Here is a 15,611-nt window from a genome sequence, read left to right on the forward strand (position 1 = left end):
AACAGAAGTTTTTTCTTGTCTGTTTTAATCAGCTGCAAGCTTGCAATTTAATCAATAGCTTTAACATGTCCACCCACACTAATAAGCTATTAACCTCATGCTCTGTGACTGCATCAACAGTGTTTAGGCTTTGGACACCTGGAGGCCTGATATTAATTGGGGGAAAACTCTTTAAACTTACTTTACAGAGGATTTTCTTGCCTCAAATACACTGATTCTATTAGCAGTCTGGTTTATTTTAAAAGCTTGTCCAGCTGCCTGCAGCAATGAATAATGGAGGCTCAAATCTTCCAAAGGCTTTTTGCAATCAGTCTGGCTGGCCATTCAATTGTACCTCCTACAGTTCAGGTCAGATCGTCTGACTCCCCTGCACTTGCCTCTGAAGAAATTTTAGCTGAATGTAGCCTGACAAGTGGCAGCATAGATTGTGCTCCCAACTGTACCTCCACTGCTTAAGCTGTTGGTGGGATACTTGAGTGGCTTCATACTGCTGTCTCTCTGGACATAAAAGTGTTCCAGTCTCCAACGCTCCCAGCTTTTCTGAAATTCCAGCCGAACCTTACGTAAGGAAAGAAGGAAATAAATGGCAAAAGGAATAATAACTCAAGGTTATATTATTAACTTCTGTTATACCACTAACAAAAGATACAATGTCCCATATAATTAAGAAACACTGGCAAGGTTTTAAGGCAACCCTTGATATAGCATCAAGCATATAATGACTTAATTAGTCCATTATGGGGTGTTTCATAATTGAAATAATGGCAGTACCTTTTCATACCTCAATAAAGAGACATTTGTGTGCACAACAACAGGAAATTGAATGCCTTAACTAAACCTCTTCCTAAAAGCACAGATCTGTTGTCTCCTAGATTGGGCTGAACATGGCTGAAACTAGTCTGAAGCCTAACACTTTTTCAGAGCCCCTTTTGGGCACCCATTTGTTAGTTATAGCTAAAAGGCATGATTTATATTATTTGAAAAATCTTGATTAAGGCTAGAGTCATATGCACACACTCTCTAGGGAAGCCAATTGAACTTTTGAGGAAAACATGCATAGGTTTGTTTTTTTAGATAGTTTTTTTAATGTGTGTGCATTTCTGCACTGCATGTTTATATGCACAATATGTTTTAATATTTGTATACTACCCAGAGAGCTGAATTAGAAACAACTCTAAAGTTTTGTTGCATAAGATTGTCTGGCTCTCTGGCTTACTGTGATCTTAAACTAGAGCAACTTAAACTTCTTAAACTAGAGCACTATGCATCACAGAATGCCATCCTTGCCCACAAAGGGTATGAACCTTAGGGCGCAACTAAATGTGATAGCAACAGACCATTGTTTTTCCATAGCATAATGGCATAGGATATGGTTTGCATATAGAAGATCCCAATTTCAATCCTCGACATCTCCAGGTAAGGCAGGAAAAACTCCTGCCTGAAACTCTGGAGAGCCACCGCTAGTCAATAATACTGGATTAGATGGGCCAATTGCATGACTTACTATAAATCAGCTTCCAATGGCCATGTTTGGCATCCATGTGTTATACTGTGGACCTAAGTAATGAACATTTCAAATTAAAAGACTTGATTAATTTAGGGTACAATCCAGTAAGGATACCTGTAACTCTCCAAATAGTGGAGGATTACAGGCATCACTCTGTGCTCTTCTCACACTTAAATGTCTAAGCACAGCACGCTGAAGCAAGTGTGTGTGGGGTGGGGAGGGGGGCTAAGGGGTCACCAGGACACTTTCTATCTTGGGCATGGGTCTCCCTCTACATATCTCCAAGATCACTCTTACAAACCCAGAAATACAGTCAGTACAATTCTTTCTGCACCAGCTGCAGGTGAAGGAGGATGAATCTGAACAAAGCAGTGAGAGCAGGACAATTTTCCAACCTTGTGGCTGAGGAACCAAGCAATTGTATGCCTATCTAGACATTACCTGGAAACCACAGGATCATGCTATTAAATATTTAATTACAACACTGCAGGTGGATCCTAATTCTTAAGAGATTTTTAAAAAGTTTAGTTGAGTTACATGCAAGCATTTCAAAATCCAACTAGGGAGGCTTTTTCAAACCATGAATATGGTGCCTGTTTAGATGCTGTTATTTTTTCCCAAGGATTGAAATGTGCATTTCCTGTTGTATTTTGGGGATCTAAAAGGCAAAAAACAAATGAAGCCATCTGAATGTACACAGTGATTTGACCTATCACAGTGAGAATGAAATTAGAAGCAGCAGCAGCAAAAGTCACTTATTCCATCAGCTAAAATTAGCCTTCTGAATAAAAAACTGAGGATTGTTAATAAGGTGATGCTAACTCTACATTGTAAATGGACTAATGGTGCAAATATAAACCAACTAATTCATTCCAGTTGAACAACTACATGTTCCTGTTCAGGAAAAAAAAGAGGTCGGCTTAAGATGCATGGCATCAACTGTTTATCAGGTTGTATCCAATCGTGACAACCTACCAGTGGAAAGAAGCACTGGTTCAGCCCATTTCCTTTGTAGCCCCCACTCATCCCATTTGCCCCAAAATCTTTGGAGGGGTAAGTTTGACCTGTGCATAGCAGACAACATGAAACAGCAAGAGATGAATCCAATCCAATGATAGTAATACTTTTTTTTTGCAGGTTATGTGTCTGGCCTGCGGCATCTAGAAGGAACGAATAGGTTATCCCCTCCCAGCTCTCCTTGTGGGGAAAAAGAACTCTATTAATTATTACATATTATTTATTATTCCTTTTTACTCCTGAGCAGAACTGGATGAAAACTATGTAGACATAGTTGCCCTTTTCCGAGGGAACCAAGTCTGCCAAGTTTCAGAATTATTGCTGCAGGACATTTTATGCAACAGCAACCTTGACATTTTGAGTTTCGAAAAGAGGATACACTTATCTTCTTGTGGACCATCTCAGGGGAAAGAACAATACAATTAACTAAGGAAGAAGGTTTACTGGGTTCGTAAACTTAAGCCACTGGTGCCTTGAGATCTCAATGATGAGATTAATTGAAGTATTAGTATCTGTGCTTTGGGTTATAATCCATTCCTTGCCATTGTTTACATTATTATGCACATTATTGTGCAAATTTCACACTAGTTAAATACCTGTGTGACCAGAGAAGTCAGTGCTGTTTTTTGAAATTGAGTATATGATATATGACCTAGGTTGTAGGGAGACTTTTTTTGTGTTGTATACACTGAATTTACCATTTTAAGAGCTAAAGATTTTTCAGTTTGGTTAAAATTACAAGCCTGTGGTTTGTGGTAGTTTGTATCTTGCCATTTTTTATTGTATTACCTTCTTGCAAATTTGACACATGCAAAATCCCCATATAGGAAGAAAAGTTTCTATTTTTTCTTAAAACCATATCTATGCTATATAGCAGTATCATCTGTTAGGCAAGGTTTTGCAGGAGTACATTGCACATACAGTTAATTTATCTTTTTTTAAGACAAAGGGTTTTAATTTGGTTGACCAACTCTGGCAGGAGTTGGTTTAGTGTTTTGGCTAATACTATCCAAGCTCACATCTCTTAGATATGTATCCAGAGGAATAGGAGGATTATAATAGACATGATCTTCCTGCTTGTGGACTTCATCTGGGGTGGTGCACTTCCCACCTGGTGGTGGTTGATTGTGTTTTTTAAGTGAATATGAGAAGAAAGCTTAATCTGGTTTAATCTGTTCTTATAGATGTTTGCTGCTCCAACACTGAATTTAAAAATTTTATACAGACCATACTGGTCCAAGAATGTAACTCACAGCATTCACTCTAAAATAAAGGAATGGCTTTATTAAAAGCAAAAATAGTGGGATTTGGGTAGAAAATGAGGAAAGAATAGTAAAAGGTAAAACTGGTATTATTTCTCTGTCTCCAGTTTTGACCAATTTTGAAAGTTGGATGCTTTGGATCCATGTTGAAGCAAGCATTTCAAGGCTCCTTAAGTTTCTCCTGGAAAAGACTATTAAATTCCACATATTGTTTTGTAATTTGACACTATGATGCTTGTACCGGGATAGAAAATGTTTAACCAGTCTTTATAAATTCTTGTATGTATTTTATAGCATCAGATCTGAAAACTTATTTTAATGACAACTTTCATTGTTTTCTATGTTTCAGTGTTTTATAGGCTGCATTACTATTGGCAGCCTCTGCTTTGTAATTTTAGGATTATGATTAAAAATCATACCATTACACTACCTTTACTTGTGTTCAGGATTTGCAGTTTATCCTGATCTCTTTTTCTACTTTTTTGAATTGATCAGGAAATTATTCTCTTTGTTTAAACTCAGATTAGACTGACTTGCCCAAAGTCTCACAAGCGAACCTCACAGTTGAGTGGAGTCTATAATCCAGGTATCACAGTCCCATTTTAAGACTCTAACCAGTATACCCCACTGGCTGAAGCCTAAGTACAAACAGATCCTTTCAATCCAGTTCTGAATGAGGGTTTGTTAAACAATTCATGCTTTGGAAGATGTAGGAGATGTAGTACATTTTCTGAAAAAATCTATTTTACTCTTGTTTCTTTAAAAGTGCTGGACAGGGGACAGGTTCTGAAGGATGAGTGATCCATAGTATGAAAGTTTCATCTAAAGCTTCTAGGACATATAGGATGGAACTATGAGATGGCAATTCTTTCTACACCACCAGCTTCATTATGGAAAAGGCATTAAACTGGCCTTTGTATTATAGCATTGTCATTGTAACATACTAGCCCATGCACTTATTCTTCTAAACGCTGCAGGCAAGTAACCCTAAAACTTAACAGGTTTCATGCTGGGGCACCTCTATGATATGTTCCATTTTCATACAAACTGTTCAAAAACTCACAGGGGGAAAGAAGGAGGACTGGATCTTTGCCCCCTTTACACACACACACATGCACACCTGATCCATAGATTTTGAAAAAAACAGAAATATAAAACTATGAAAAAATGAAATATATTTCAAGTAAAAAACTGAAATATAAAAATATGAAAAAATCTATATGTCTTTGTTGAAAATTGAACAGGCATAATTGCCTCTAAGGGACTACCATTCTTGCTGCTATCACCCAATTGTATTCAAGAGAAATAATAAATAGTCATTTTGGATTTTCCATGATAGTCAATCAGAGAACATTCTCAGCTCAAGTAAGAGCTGAGTAAAGAATCAAAGAGGACCAACTTCAATCTGAGCAGAAATGGAAATGTCATATTACAAAGCACTGAATTATGGTCTAAGCTTCTCCTATTCAGTATGAATCACAAACATGTTCTCTTTAGAACCATACTCTAATTCACATTCACTTACCTTCTGAGATTTTTCCAAGCTAAGAAATAATGAGTTGAGCAAGTAAAGGCAATTAAGAAGTTTCATTCTTACTTAGCACTATTTTCACACACTCTCCTGGGAAAAAGATTTGTGTGCTCTTGCTAGTGCTGTCAGGGATAGCATCTGAATACTGTTAGTCTAACTGAGGAGTGTCCTTGCTTACTGAGAAGCCATGACTGAGACTGAGGTATAAGGCCAGATACTGCAGATGAATCTCAAATACTTTGCCCACCTAATGAGAAGGAAGGACTTACTGGAGAAGAGCCTAACGCTGGGAACAATTGACGGCAAAAGAAGGGGACGGCAGAGAATGAGGTGGCTAGATGGAGTCACTGAAGCAGTCGGCGTGAGCTTAAGTGGACTCCAGGGGATGGTGGAGGACAGGAAGGCCTGGAGGAATGTTGTTCATGGGGTCGCGATGTGTTGGACACGACTTCGCGACTAACAACAACAACAACACAGGTAATTGGTTCTTAAGGAATATGACATTCATGCTAAGGCAACTTCATGATTCATTTTTGACTATGCAATCATCATCTAATACATTTTATTTATATCCCTATATTTATACCCCACTCGTTTATATTCAAGGCTATTAACAACATGGTTAAAAAAGCCATCACAAAACAAAAGATTCTAAGAATGCAGGTCTTCCAGAGATTTCCTGCCTGTCTGTGGGGGTGGGGGTGGGGAGAGCAGCATCCTGTTCACCACAGACTGGTGCAGGGGCTGGTTGTTCTCCACCAAATATTCATCGGTTGGCATTGCATTTATGGGGGGGTGAGCCAGTGCTGCTGGTGGCGGGGGGGCAGAGGGGAGAGATGGCTTTTTGTTTCTGCCTCAGCAGTCTTCAGCTGGTTTTCCTGTTTTTGCTGGTCCCCAGCTGTGGAAAGGGTGAAAACCACTGATCTACACTACATCCCCAGTCACTATGTGTGAGTGCGAAAGTGGAACAGCAAAGAAAGCTGACATGAAAAAAACTGATGCATTAGAAACATGGCACTGGAGAATATTTTTGCAGAAGACAGGCAGAAAGATGAGTAAGAGGATCCTAGATCAAATCAAGTCAACATTTTGCCCAGAAGCAAAAAGAATGAAACTGAAGCTGCCATACTCTGGGCATATTATGAGAAGGCAAGAGTTTCTTTACTGGGAAAAGGCCAAATAAGGACCAGACCAAATCCCTTATGGATTGATTCCATAAAGGAAGCCACAGCCTTCAGTTTGCAAGAGCTGAGCAAGACTACGAAGGACAGGACATTTGGAAGACATTCATTCATTCACTCATTCACTCATGCATTCATAGGGCTGCCATAAGTTGGAGACAACTTGAGGGCACATAACATTAATGAACAGATTCTAAAGCAACACCAATAAATCAATTAAATTCATCTAGTACAGCAATGATAATAACTAAGAAATAAACTGGTGAAACAATAAAAGGAACTTGTGGTGCAGTTGTTTCAAGAGAGAGAAATGTTTCTAAATTAAAGGCCTTGTCTCATGAAAGCAATCATAAAGTTTTGATAGGCTCATACGGGAAGAAGGTTCTTAGTGTTTGCTGATGCAGGATATTTAGGATGTTAGAGGTTAACAACAACACTTTGGACACAACTCCCGGCATTCCTGACCGTTGGTTATTCTGGCTGGAGCTGTTGGGATGTGATGACCAAAACATCTGGAGGGTACCAATCTAGGAAACCCGGAACTAGGTAGGGTATGAAAGAGAGAGAGGCTGCAGCTGAAGATGCAAAGAATGTGCAAAGTGCTCCTGGTCTGCAGCATGCTGGTATCCGGGAGCAGTGCCAGATCCAAGAGACCTGTATCCTTCATTTTGGATTTGCTGTGCCCCATTGCTGTGCTCCTTCATTTTGGATTTGCTGTGCCCCATTGGTCTGCAACATGGTCAGATCATTAGCTTAGCAACCTTGTGGATTTCTGGGGCACATGTCCACAATTGGAGTGATGGTGTTTGCCTGCCTTTGAAGATGGATTCAGCAGACCCACTAACTGTTCTGACAAAAGGGGGTTAAGCAGCCCATTTCACCTAGATGTGAAATATTCTGAGTTTGTTCTACAGTAGCGAACTTAGGAAATATTTTGACGATAAAATGTACTGCTTACATTTTGACTTGGATGCTAAAATTGAACCAGGATCTGAACCTGAGGTGTCAATTGTGCTGTCTCACGTATATAATGAGGTAGTTGCTGATTTAATTGATTTCATTAACACTCTGGGGATAAGAAAGTCACAGCCTGAGCTGGTTATCCAACTTCTCTTTTAAAAAATGTTGAAATGGTTGATCTGACAAATTAATAGCTGGTATCTGTTCTCTTATTGCTGGGCAATTTGAGTGTATGGACTCTACTTTGTTCCAGGATCATGCATTTTTTCTTGTCTTCCAGATTTGTTTCTGGCCTTGAATGCCCTTTTCCTACAATATTTAATTATCCAGAGTGTGAATCCAGCAATCACCATCCATGCTTTTTTATCTTAAGAATTGACTACTGAATATGTAAGACTACTGGATATATAGAACTATGCTTGGGAAAGTATTTAAAAGATTCTGTTAATGGAAAACGAAGCCATCTGCCTATTAACAGGTACTAGGTGTTGCAGATAGTAGCTGTACTGGTTTCCAGTGAAAGAGGAACTCCTGGAAATACCCAAAATGGTTTCAAAGCAAGGACTTCACAATGGTAGCCCCATTATGGAACTCCCTACCAAATGAAAGAAATCCATCTATGTACAAAATTCCTGCTTTTAAAGAATACTGTATGTTATTAATCAGGCCTCTGGAGGTATTTAAGCTGGCTTTTATTTCATATATGCCTTTTAGCACTAAATTGCTGCTTTTAATCATGTGTTGTTATTTATAAGTCTCACATATTTGTTAGCTGTTTGTATATTTTCCTTTTTGCTAACATGATTTGTGCCATGTGGATTTATTAGAGTTACATATATAACAAAATTAAATACATATAATTTTGACTCATTTCAAAAGCTCAGCCACAATTTTGGAGGAAGAGATTACTTCTTTGGCATATAGTACCTTCATCCATGTTTTTCTTTGTAAATATAAGAAAAAGCACCTATATGCTACAGCCAAAGAAATGGCACGGTTGACAAAGTAATTGTGTGAATTTTACTGTTTGACTGCAAAACTGTTGGTGTACTGAGGGTTTCAGATGTTGCTTTTACTGTACTCTCACTCTGCCTCATTTATACAATTCTCTGTGGGATCCAGATGATGCAGTCTTCTACCTTCCTGTGTTTCTCCACTGTTTCTTCCATCTTTTTCCTTTCAGGAGAAAATCCATTAAAGAAAAAAGCTGGAATTGCTGCACAATTTCTTCTGATACGTAGCACCAGAAACCCTCTTTTCTGGAAGAGCCATAAGAGATTTTGAAAAGGTTTTGGAACCGTGATGGAATAGTGATCTATCCTCTGAATTCTGCAAACCATCATATGGAAAATGTGCAGGGATTTGAGAAGGCTATCACAACTCTTCAATACCCTCCATGCAACATGCCACACCCAGTACTGGTCTGCAGTCTTTGTATGCTGTATCAAAGTCAACTAGCCTTTCCACGTTCCCATTGCTCTAGTGCACAGTTGCCCTTTGTTGTGATAAAAGAAAAATCTTGTCTAGTGAAAACTTTGTGCACCCAGAGTGTCTACACTGGTTACAAGCTCTGCAATTCTTGGTGTCACCCCTCTGTTCCAGATTGAAATTTCAAACAAAATGCAGCACAGATTTTGCGCTGCTGTTTATGTCCTCATTTAGTATACATTTGGACTGCTATTCTAGCAAAGTATATGTAACAAGCAAGTGCAGTAACAAGAATTAATCAAAAACAGCTGAAAGCTCAGTGGGCTAAAAATACCATTTTCCTTCAACAACAACAGCCATTCAATTTACCCCAAAGCAGAGGTACAGGCAGACCCCAATTTGTGAACAAGGCATACTTACAAACTGCCATAAAGCCTATTTATTAAAAAGCACTGCAGGAAATGGTCTTCACCATAGAGAGAGAGAGGAAGCAAAACGGGAGAGAGGGAAGCTTCCAAAGCAGGCCTTCCTGCCCAGCCCATCCAAAGAGAGAAATCACTCTGGCCTTTATTTGCAGTCTTTCCACTTTCATGTTGGTCCTGTGCCACTGACCCCCATATATGTGAAGGGCTGGCCATATGTGATCTGACTTAGGTACAAATTTGACTTAGACAAATTTTTGTTTTCTCAGGATTGGAACTCATTTGTAACCCTGGGACTGCCTGCACATAGGATACTCCCCACTTTATTTATTTATTTGTTAGATTTATTGATCCCATCCCATTAGCCAAAAGACTCCCTGGTGGGTTACAAATTTTTATATATATATATTTATATATATATATATATATTTATATATATATATATATATTTATATATATATATATATAATGGATTATATATATATAATATCAAAAAAATAACAATATATAATAAATATTAATATAGCAATTTTAAAATCTAACATCTGAAAAACTGAACCAGTAAACCCACACCAACTTTATAGAAACCACATTAACATGAAAGGCATAGCCACAGCCTATAATCAGATGTAAAATTCAAAACCATTAGAATGATTTTAACAGTTGAAATACCAGGAAAATAAAAAGGTCTCTGCCTGGTGCTGAAAAGAATAGCTGGGTGCCACTCCTGAGAAGGCCCTTCTTGTAGTCATCCTCCTTATATCTTGAGGAGGGGACTCCTTCACAAGGGCCTCTGATGATGACCTAAGGGACCAGGTTCATGTGGGAAGAGGCACTCCTTAAGATACCCAGGGCCCAAGTTAACACCCTGAATTGGGCCTGGACTTCAACTGGTGACCAGTGAAGATGGTAGAGGCTGGCTTAACATGATCATACCTGCCAGTCTTTTCAGCAGCCTCCCTGCCCTATTCTTGACCAAGTGAAGTTTCTGGACCATCTTCAAGGGAAGCCCCATGTGAAGCTCATTGCAATAATCCAGATTACCACCAGTGCATGAATAATATTTTCCCCTACAGAGAAATCTGGCTTACCTCATTATTGTTAAAACAGTAGAGAATTGCAACCAGAAGGCCCTGGAAAAAAAGAGAAAAATAGGAAAGTAATAGACAGTTCACACACACCCTTGCATTAAACTATATTAATCAAATTGCATTAAATTAAGCAACATCTAATTGCACTTCTAGCACAGCTTTAGAATGAAACACAACAGCAAAATATTTCATTCCTGCCTTCTGAATAATGCTTTGCTGATTGAAGGCTAGGAACAGTAATTACATTCATTTTATCAGCAGTTTAGCTATCTAAATTATTGCATTAAATGATAAAAGTAACAAAATTGGCAATAAAACTATAACTGTATCATACTGCAAGCAGCAGCCTCAGACAAAAAGAGATGAACATTAATGGCGTGGGCTTTCCCAATCACAATTCTCATTTGTTAGCAAAAGCACTACAGGTAGTCTGCGGGTTATAAACAATGCATACTTACGAACATGTGGACTGCCATAAACCCTATATGAATATCTCTAGAGAAGAGCCATGGATATAACTGGGGAACTATGTGACACATTTGGTGATGTGTCATCTGTGGTAGCATAGTACACTGGAGATAATCACAGCTTTTCTCTAGAGATATAATTTCTCTAGGAATAGTCATGGCTCTCTCTAGTATGGTGTTTTTCAACCTTTCCACAACTGGGGACTGGGAAAAACAGGAAAGCCACCTTGGGAACCACTCTGGCAGAAACAAAAAGCCACCCCCCCCCCCACCATCACTAGTGTCTCGAGACGGCTTACAATGAAAAACTTCACTTTCATGGGCCTCATCCAACCCTGCTCAGGCACTGGCTCAGGACATCCACGTCCTCACCTGGGTGATGGAAATGAGAGGTAGATCTGGATGTCATCAGCATTTTGAGAGTAGCTCAGTCCAGATCCCTGCATAATCTCCCCAAGCTTTCATCTGGATATTAAATATGGCCTCACCCCTTTCTCCCCATAATTTGCTAGCTTTCTAGCTTTTGTGTATTTTCCACCTATTCTAAAAGGTTGAAATGTTACTTACTGGGAATGAGGGATTAATGCTAAAGTATGTGAACATAATTATTTTACCCCCATTCCTTTTGCTTTTGGTCCCACTCACCACCGGAATGTGACTTCTGATAGCTTGTCTGAAATTGATTTGGCTCATGGTCTGAAAGAATTTCAACAATCTCTGTTCATAACATAAGAGCAATATGGTTTTTAGCAAGGCCTCAGTGTGGTTTTCATGAGCTATGCGTGCTATTCCAGCTAGCAAAAGGGCTTGGCTGATTTGCCCTGCCCCCAAGCTTGTCTTCCTTCAGTTCTGACAAATATTCAGCACTCTGGATGGTTAGCAACCCTAACAGATGGGTACATGACACTGGTGAAATCATTAAAGCTAATAGCACATGGCCTCTCACTTCATTCCAGTGGAAGAGAATGCAGTGATTTATCTCCTGCCACTTGCAGAACCTATGTACTCTCATATCGGGTATCCATGAACTTCTGAAAATATATGTAATATGGATTTTTTGCCAGCACACACCAGACCCATTCAGAGCTTCACGTTCCCTTCCTTCAAAGCTATTTATTTGATCTGCTCCACATCTCTAGATTAATAATCCCAGAAGGAACTGCTGCTGACATACTTAGAAATGTAGAGAAACTGCTGGAGAAGAAGAAAAGCTGTAAAGCACTGACTTCAGTTATGCAGAACACATGATTGCTGGATCCTACCTGCACAGAAGAGGAGGAGAGTTCAAAGAAGAGCTTCACAAAGCGTAGCATTCCTTTGGCATGCTCATCAGTAACAAAAGCAAAGATGATCTCGTGTGTTCCGAGCAGTGGGATCAAAGTCAGTGTAGATTTGGCCAATCTAGAGAGTGCAAGCATAGAAAACTATACCCCAAAGCCAAACCTAATGTCAAACCTCAGCAGCCACATCAGAAATCTCAAGCCTTGTGAACAGTTCCCATATTGAACAATTACTTATTTCATTATTTTAAGCAAGTCACACTGAAACCTCTTTTTCTAATGCTGAAAATCGCTTATGCTTACTAATATGCTTGCATACATTTACTTTCCCAATGCCAGTTTCAATTGCCCATGCACCACATGACTTCTATGTTATTGAGAAGCTTAGTCATGTTGCTTTTATACCTTAGATTTTGAATTTGTATCAATATCATTCTAACACCTTATCTAATGTGTTGTTTGCTCTGGGGAAGCCTGTATGAACAAGACTCTCATAGCATCTTTAAAAAAAGGATCCTAGATAAATACAGATGCCTTCTTGGCTATCAGGACACCACTGTAGTCATACAAGTCATGAAGTATATTTACATTGTCTTCAGTGCTGCCACAGTCCAAATTTTGAATCACCCTTAAGAAAAACCAGCAGCAGCACCTGTGTACCACTTATGGTCACCTCTACTTAACTGCCTCTCAGAAGCATGGTGTTTGTAAGGCTTAGTCAACCAGCCCTAATGTCCCCAAACCCACATTACCATTTCCACAGACCACAGAACATTCCCTTCTCTTTTATTTGGCAAATCCTCATTCCTGGCTACCATCTTCTGTTACTCCACAGGGTTATTAGGAAGAGTCCTGGTTTTGTACTAGGGAGTTCACTAATGAAACATTTTTCCATTCTGTAAATGTTAGCAGTAAAATGCAAACTGGTGTTGTTCACTCTTAATTATTGTCAGTGAGCCAATCTCCCCACTTCAGTTTAGTACAGTGTATAGCCTACTGTATGTATGCCATGCTGCGACAAAAGATCCCAACATTTCCAAGTCTGTTTGCTACACATGAATTCACAGGCATGAGTGATCAAAGACATTCAGCAACACTTTCTAAGCCTCTGATAGTTCTTTCTCAAGCCCTTTTTCATCACAAATTCAGTTTTCCCATTAGTAAGGCTGTGTATAATTACCTCCTCTGAGAGCCTTTTATGGATAAGTGACAGTATATAAATTTAATGTAATAATGATGATAACAATGTGTATAAGTACACATCTGAACTCATTCGTATATACTTCTGGTTTATAAATTAGCACAATTCTGGAAGCGTAGGGAAAAAGTCCCCCAAAATAAATAAATGATGAGAGAAGGTGAAGCCTGCACTGCCTCACAAGCTGCATCACCTTGATTAGTGTCACAGCTGCCTACCCTTCGTGAAGGAGAGCTAAAGGCCCTCTTTCTTGTCCCCACAAGCCAGCCATATGCTGGTGGAAGTAAAATGAGTGCCAGTCTCAGGTAAGTTCATATTAGAAGAGCCAATGCTTGCGATAAATTAGTCCTGGGCCATTTTGAGGTTTAACAGCCAAAGCTGACACCCTGAATTGAAGAAAGCAGCTGGGTTTGCACAACCAAGGAAGCAAAAGAAGCCCACCCCACATATGCCAGCTGTGCACTGTCTCATTTCCATAATTGCTACTGCTTCCATTTGATAATTACTCTTGCCATGCAAGGTTCTCATGTTGTCCAAACCAGGCAATACTAGGCAGTGGAACTGGCTTCCAGACCACCCCAGAACCCTGATTTGCAGGGTGGTTTGGAAGCCGCCCCCACTCCCCACCTCACTGGAGACATAAGAAGACATGACAACCTGCACATTGCAATGGTAATTATCAAAATGAAGTGGTATACAACTGATATGTGCAGGGTAAGGAAAAGGCAAACTGGGAGGTGGCACAAAATTGATGTAATATGGTCCATTCTTCCATATGCAAATCTTGCTGCCACATTCTGAACTATGTGGAAGTTTCCAGATTGTCTTCAAGAGTAGCCCACCCAGAGTACACTGTAGTAATAGATCCACCACTGGGGAGAAAGAAATGTTTTAATCTAGCTGGGAGGCAGATTTCCAGAATTGACTTTAAAAGTAAAGAATATAATTTATTTACAGAACCTCAGAAAAACTATGAACTACCTTGGCTGCTTTTAAAATACTATTTCTATCTACCTAGAGATTAAAAAAACACATTTTATCAAATCCATACCAGATACAAGGTTTCTACAAATAAAATAAATCCTTCAAAACTGTAATGAGCTACCAACAAAGTGCTCTGTATATTTTACATGTGCCATGAAAGATAGTCATGTTGAGCCTACCACTGTGAGGTGCTGCAAAGTATCTAGATGGGGTCGCATGCCCCTGAAGGAGCTGGTGTGAGGCTCTGGGGTGCTTCTTAATCCATCTTTGTCACTTGAACCTCAGGGGTGGCCTCTACCAGCGGCTCAAAGTGCCTTTTACCAGCGTTGGCAATGTCCTGATCTGGACAGGGATAGCCTGGCTTCAGTAATCCATGCTCTGGTAATCTCTAGATTATATTACTGCAATGCACTCTGCATGGGGCTGACCTTGATGGAACCATTAATGGTTCCGGCCCATTTGCATGGGCTGCCTGTATGCTTCTGGTCCCAATTCAAGGTGCTGGTTTTAACCTGTAAAACCTTACATGGCCTACTACCACAACACCTGTTGGAGCACCTCTCCCAGCCACGATCTGTTTGGACACTATGCCCAACCTCTGGGGCCTTCCTCCAAGTGCTAATTCCAAGGGAATGTGGAGGGTAGCAGCAAGGGGGGGGGGCCTTTCTCTGTGGTGTCCTTCCAATGGATTAGCTACCTCACTGCAGCCTGGGTGGTGCTGAATTTGCCATCTTGTCAGCACCAGGCTAAGAAGGCCCTCTTCTCTGAGGCCTTTCAGGACTTACTTGGCCACCTAGGGACTTGAGGGGGCTTGCCCATTCCAGGTGTGCTACAGAGTCATTCTTTGCTATTGTCAGCTCTTAGCAGTCTTAAACTTTTTTTTTTTTCTGATTTTTTACTGCATTTGTATCATGTGTTTTTAGGATTGTTGCAAACTGCCCAGACAGCTTCAGCTGTGGGGTGGAATAGAAATGAATTTAGTAATAGCAATGCATATTTATAACCTTATATTCCACTTCGGTGGGAAGGTAACAGCTTCCGTGCGCTTCGGTGTTTAGTCATGTTGGCCACATGACCACGGAAACTGTCTGTGGACAAACGCTGGCTCCCTCGGCTAGGAAATGCCCCCAAGAGTAAGACATGACTGGACTTTAATGACAGGGGGAAACCTTTACCTTTATTCCAGTTACCAAAACAAGAAGTCTGTTAGACTGAACCTTCCCAGAACAAAACATTTGAACTCAGCATAAAAAAAGAAGGGGTTGCATTAAAAAAAAAATGAG

General features: G+C 39.8%; 1 protein-coding gene across 1 annotated transcript in view; it reads right to left on the reverse strand.

Moving 5' to 3' along the window:
- Positions 1 to 390: 390 nt before the first annotated feature.
- GLP1R (glucagon like peptide 1 receptor) overlaps positions 391 to 15,611 on the reverse strand; it is an 82,630-nt gene continuing 67,409 nt past the window's right edge. The window contains exons 11-13 of the mRNA XM_044450484.1: positions 12,129 to 12,267; positions 10,400 to 10,441; positions 391 to 558 (exon numbers count right to left, since the gene is read on the reverse strand). Of these exons, the coding sequence (XP_044306419.1) occupies positions 391 to 558; positions 10,400 to 10,441; positions 12,129 to 12,267 (349 nt within the window). The remainder of the gene's footprint in view (positions 559 to 10,399; positions 10,442 to 12,128; positions 12,268 to 15,611) is intronic.

This window comes from Varanus komodoensis, unplaced genomic scaffold (genome assembly GCF_004798865.1).
Source record: "Varanus komodoensis strain SLA01 unplaced genomic scaffold, ASM479886v1 scaffold1, whole genome shotgun sequence".
Taxonomy (NCBI): Eukaryota; Metazoa; Chordata; class Lepidosauria; order Squamata; family Varanidae; genus Varanus; species Varanus komodoensis.